The 5000-nt window shown below is 39.1% G+C and overlaps 2 protein-coding genes across 5 annotated transcripts in view; both read left to right on the top strand.

Moving 5' to 3' along the window:
- The window catches only part of asphd2 (aspartate beta-hydroxylase domain containing 2), a 7726-nt gene extending 4446 nt beyond the window's left edge, over positions 1-3280 (top strand). For all 4 annotated transcript variants that reach the window (XM_083554300.1, XM_083554301.1, XM_083554302.1 and 1 more), the window contains exons 4-5: positions 626-739; positions 1036-3280. In XM_083554300.1, coding sequence (XP_083410426.1) covers positions 626-739; positions 1036-1145 — 224 coding nt within the window. In that variant the 3' untranslated portion in view covers positions 1146-3280. The remainder of the gene's footprint in view (positions 1-625; positions 740-1035) is intronic.
- Positions 3281-4638: 1358 nt separating this feature from the next.
- The window catches only part of cabp1a (calcium binding protein 1a), a gene marked incomplete at its 5' end in the record, with an annotated part of 10685 nt that continues 10323 nt past the window's right edge, over positions 4639-5000 (top strand). The window contains one exon of the mRNA XM_083555157.1: positions 4639-4665. Within this exon, the coding sequence (XP_083411283.1) occupies positions 4639-4665 (27 nt within the window). The remainder of the gene's footprint in view (positions 4666-5000) is intronic.

Below are 5000 nucleotides of genomic sequence, written 5' to 3'. Positions count from 1 at the left end.
GTGAGACACTGTGTGTGCGTGTGTGTGTGTGTGTGTGTGAGAAAGAGAGGACAGAGAGAAAGTGTGTTAGTAGATCAACCACCGTTTCGTGTTTTTGTGTTCAAAGCTGAGTGTGTGTGTGTGTGTGTGTGTGTGTGTGAGATGAGAGTGAAAGTGTGTTACTGGTTCACTTGCACAGTCTGGTTTTTAAATGATTTACTATATTTGCATTACTATTTTACACACACACACACACACACACATACAATATAAATACACATACAATATAAACACACACACACACACACACACACACACACATACAATATAAATACACATACAATATAAACACACACACACACACAATATAAATACACACACACATACAATATAAACACACACACACACACACACACACACATACAATATAAATACACATACAATATAAACACACACACACACACAATATAAATACACACACACATACAATATAAACACACACAATATAAAAACACACACACACACACACACACACACACACACACACACACACACACACACACACACAAGAGATTTGCTACAGTAAATTACCATGTTTATGTCATTGGACAGGTGTGTGTGTGTGTGTGTGTGTGTGTGTGTGCAGGACTGAAGGTTCCTCCTCACTGTGAGTTGGTGGTAGGTGGAGAGCCTCAGTGTTGGTCAGAGGGAAACTGTCTCCTGTTTGACGACTCGTTTCTCCACACGGCATTCCACGACGGTGAGACACACACACACACACACACACACACACACACAGCTGATGAAAGGGGTGTTGCCTCCCGGGCGAGTGGATGAAGGTTTGTAGGACTGATAATGAAATGATGTTTAAGCAGCAGAGCAACTGATGAAATAAATATCAAGGTCACAGCAAGGTCAAGCTCAAACACGATTCAGCTCTTTAACATCAAACATTGATGTAGTAATAGAAAATAAATATTTTCAGTCGTGATATAGTGGTGTGTGTGTGTGTGTGTGTGTGTGTGTGTGTGTGTGTGTGTGTGTGTGAGAGATCAGGAGCTCCAGAAGACGGCCCCCGCGTGGTGTTCATGGTGGATTTGTGGCATCCGAATGTGGCAGCGGCCGAGAGACAGGCACTCGACTACATCTTCACTCCGGGACGCTGAGACAGGGGGAGAGAGAGAGAGAGAGAGAGAGAGCGCGATAGAGAGAGCGATAGATGAGTAACAGTGAAGCTGATAACCTGCACATTTTACTATACATACATAAGTGTCACAATTCACTCTCTCCTGCAATGATGGAGGGAGAGAGAGAGAGAGAGAGAGAGAGAGAACTGACATGAAAAAATAAAATGACTTTTTTTATGTACATGGATATTCCCATAACAAATTGAGAAGATGGATGGATAGATAAATAGATGGATGGATGGATGGATGGATAGATAAATGGATGGATGGATGGATGGATGGATGGATGGATGGATAGATAAATGGATGGATGGATAGATGGATGGATAAACAGAAAGTTAACTACTTAATACACTTTTTTCTATACATAAGGAGAAACAGAGACAATCCCAAACCACTCATTTTATTGTACAGATATTTACACTCTCTCATTACAGGGTGGAAAGATGGATAGAAAGAAAAGGACTAAATAACGGAGAGATGAAAGCTGTTACACACGCACCTTTTGTACGCGAGTGTGTTTTGTGTGGCTCAGACATTAGTGTGAGAGTAAAAGCACATTCTTTATATTGAAGTGTTTTCTAATGGCCTGGTGTGTTCATACCACAGAGAGAAAGAGAGAAAGAGAGAGAGAGAGAGAATGAGGAATAACAGAGGGAGGGAGAGAGAGATTGATGATAGATGGATGGGGATGTGTAGGATTTTTCTGTACATAAATGTTTACAGATCAGATTCAGGAGGTGTGTTTATTAACGGGTTTACAGACGTATGAAATGGAGAACGTTCAGCACTTTTCAGGTCGTATATAAAACGTCACGCTGCACTTTTTTCACGTTTGAACGTATGACTGAATGTAACGTGTACAATTACAGCCGTAAAGCGTATTTCCTCTCGGTGTCAGTACGGCGTGACGCAGATGCTAACGGCGGCTTTATGATCTGTTTATTCAGCGTTCATACTGACGCGTGTTCAAACAAACACTGTGTTATAGTACTGTTTTACACACACACACACACACACACACACACACACACACACACACACACACTCCTTGTCCACTTTCTAAATCACAATATATTCTTACACACTCGAGCACTCAGAACTGTCCATAATTAGCATACAGGCTGGTCAGTCTGCAAGTTTCTTTAGCTAGCTAGCTAGTCATACAATAAACTGATGTAACAGTAAATATCTACACAATGTCTTGGTCAGCACAAAAATGTTTCATTGTATGACTTAGCAAAGTAGCTAGTTGCCAAGCTAGCGACTTAGCAAGAAATTTCTGAGGAAAACAATTTGTGTAATAAACGTTTTTTTTTTTTAAACAATAGGCGAAGTGGACAAACAGTATTAAAACACAGAAGCAGAATGTGTAAAAAAAGATGAATTTCATGAGGTAAAGAACTAGCGGCAGGTTGTGTATCCACGCCAAATCCTGCTTTCCAACTTTCTCTTTCTCTTGAATATTCACATCAATTTTAGTGTCAGTTTGAAGCTCTTTGTAGTTCTAGCTGCGTTCAAATAGAACTCGTGAATCTGTGTTTCCTGAGCGGGAAGATGATGTTGAGAACAAACAATTTGGAGAATTAGCTAGCTAACTATCAGGGCTAGTTATTTAGCTAGTCAAACAGTAAACAATACTAATTGGAACATCAACTTTTACCTCAGATGTGTTGCTAAATGTTGTGAAAAAGACTCAGGATGGCTAAACGAGCACAGTAATTAGCGTCAGGTGTTATCTTCTGAACAACACACGAGAACACGAGCGTATTTGAGCGCAGCATCTTGTACAGAAGCACACTTTAAAGTTTACAGTAGAAATAGAAACAAAAACGCAGAACTTTCAGCTCATTCAAGCGCTTCGGTGGTTTACTGCTTCATTCTTTCCTTCGTTCCTTCTGTGCTACTCGTACATTCCTTTTATAAAGACCTGAATCCCATCGGGACACGGCGTATCGTAAATCGTTTTTCTAGCATCGTGTGACTTTCCCAGCCGAGCGAGTGACGGATTCTTGCTGATGTTCTGATTTTCTGTGTTTCCTAGATGTGATTATTTTTTTTTTTTTGCTACAGCTGAGTGATGATGTGTGTTTAATAAAGAGCCAGTTGTACAACCTTCTGTGTGTGTGTGTGTGTGTGTGTGTGTGTGTGTGTGTGTGTGTGTGTGTGTGTGTGTGTGTGTGTGTGTGTTTATTTTTAAATAAAATTGTTTTTATTTGATCAACTACATTTCTACAGACTTCTACAGAAATGTAAGGAGAGACACCTGTTGAGCCCTCTAGTGGAGGACAGCGGGATTACTTTTTTTAACCACACCACTTTTCTTTTTATAAATCAGCGAGGATTTGGGAGAAACGTGTAAAATGTATGTGTATGGAATTCTCACATTGAATGTTTTCTGAGGAGAAGTGAGTAAAATAGGTAGCTCTGCTTTACTTCAAAGTCAGATCAGTTTGATCTAGCAGAAAGAAGGAAGTTAATTGGTCTACACTACTGGTGGGTGGAGCTTATTGTTACTAGTCAAACCTAAACAGTAAGACTTCCTTTACACTAGCATGTTACATTTTCTACGTTTAGCTAATCAGCTATCTGAAGTGGATAAAATCTATGATTAGAAGGGTTAGCGTTGTTAGCTAGTCAGGGAGATAAATAGCTGCTGATCATTTTTTAATAGTGATTTTAATCTGGTTCAGTGCTCAGTAAGCAACCTATAGCACAGGTCTGCTCATGTTCTCCCAATGTCTTCTAATGTTTTTCTGAGTTCCTCCAGGTTCCCAAGTTTCCCAAAGTCTCCAAATATGTAAGAGTAGCTAGTTGGATGGGTAATTATGGGATTTTGTCCTTGAGGTGTGAGGACGTGGGCGAGTGTGATGTTATCTGCTTCTAAATATCACTATGAATGTAAATGAGAGATTTGCACACTTTCACAAATGGTCAGTTGTTTGTTGGGTAAATAAAACCAGTATCATGTTGTATTTATACTGTAGATCATGGATGATCAATGTTGCACGTGTGTGTGTGTGTGTATTACATTCTCCCATGCACACCGAAACACACATTTCAGTCATTTCAAGCCTGGCTGAAATAAACAGCCGTCATGTAAATAAGGTTCCTGAGAGCTTTTTTTTTTTTTTTTTTATCTCCCAGCATCTGTTTTTTGGAAGATAACGTCTCTTATTGAACCTTGGCTGAGATCTGGAGATAGACACGTATTCTTCTATTTCTCCACCTGCTGATTGTGATTTGAGACCTTAAAAAAACACCACCAGCAGAATTTGTACTCACTGTAAAATCAGCTCCGGAAATAAAACGAATTGCATAACACACACACACACACTCGATCACTTTGCATAAGATACAGGGTTACACAATATTATAGATTACAGACTGTAGATGGTGCATCAGAAGGAAACATCAACTGAACTTTGGACTCACCTGTGTCTGAGTGCACTCACCTGCCTCATTATCCACCATGAAAAGAGGGCGGGGCTTACAGCAGGTAACAGATGCATCATGTCTTCATTACATCAGATCTAAATTACAGTGAGAATCACAGTCACAGAGAATCCTGAATAAAGTCCTGAGTCCTGAATAAAGATCACAAATTAATATAATATAAACATTTAAATATAGATATATTATATAGTATATATTATTATATAGTATATAGAGTTATAATTAAATCATAATCACTATAAAATCTCACATTTGTGTGTAAACACAAAATATATATCAGAAGGTTAGGTATATACTATAATTTTACCTGAAAACACCTGCTGAGTGAAATCATCATTCAGCATCAACACTAGAGGGAGCCAAAGTGTTCTAATAAAG

Source organism: Silurus aristotelis, assembly GCF_946808225.1.
Source record: "Silurus aristotelis genome assembly, chromosome: 11".
NCBI lineage: Eukaryota > Metazoa > Chordata > Actinopteri > Siluriformes > Siluridae > Silurus > Silurus aristotelis.
This window is presented reverse-complemented; position numbering and strand designations above follow the sequence as displayed.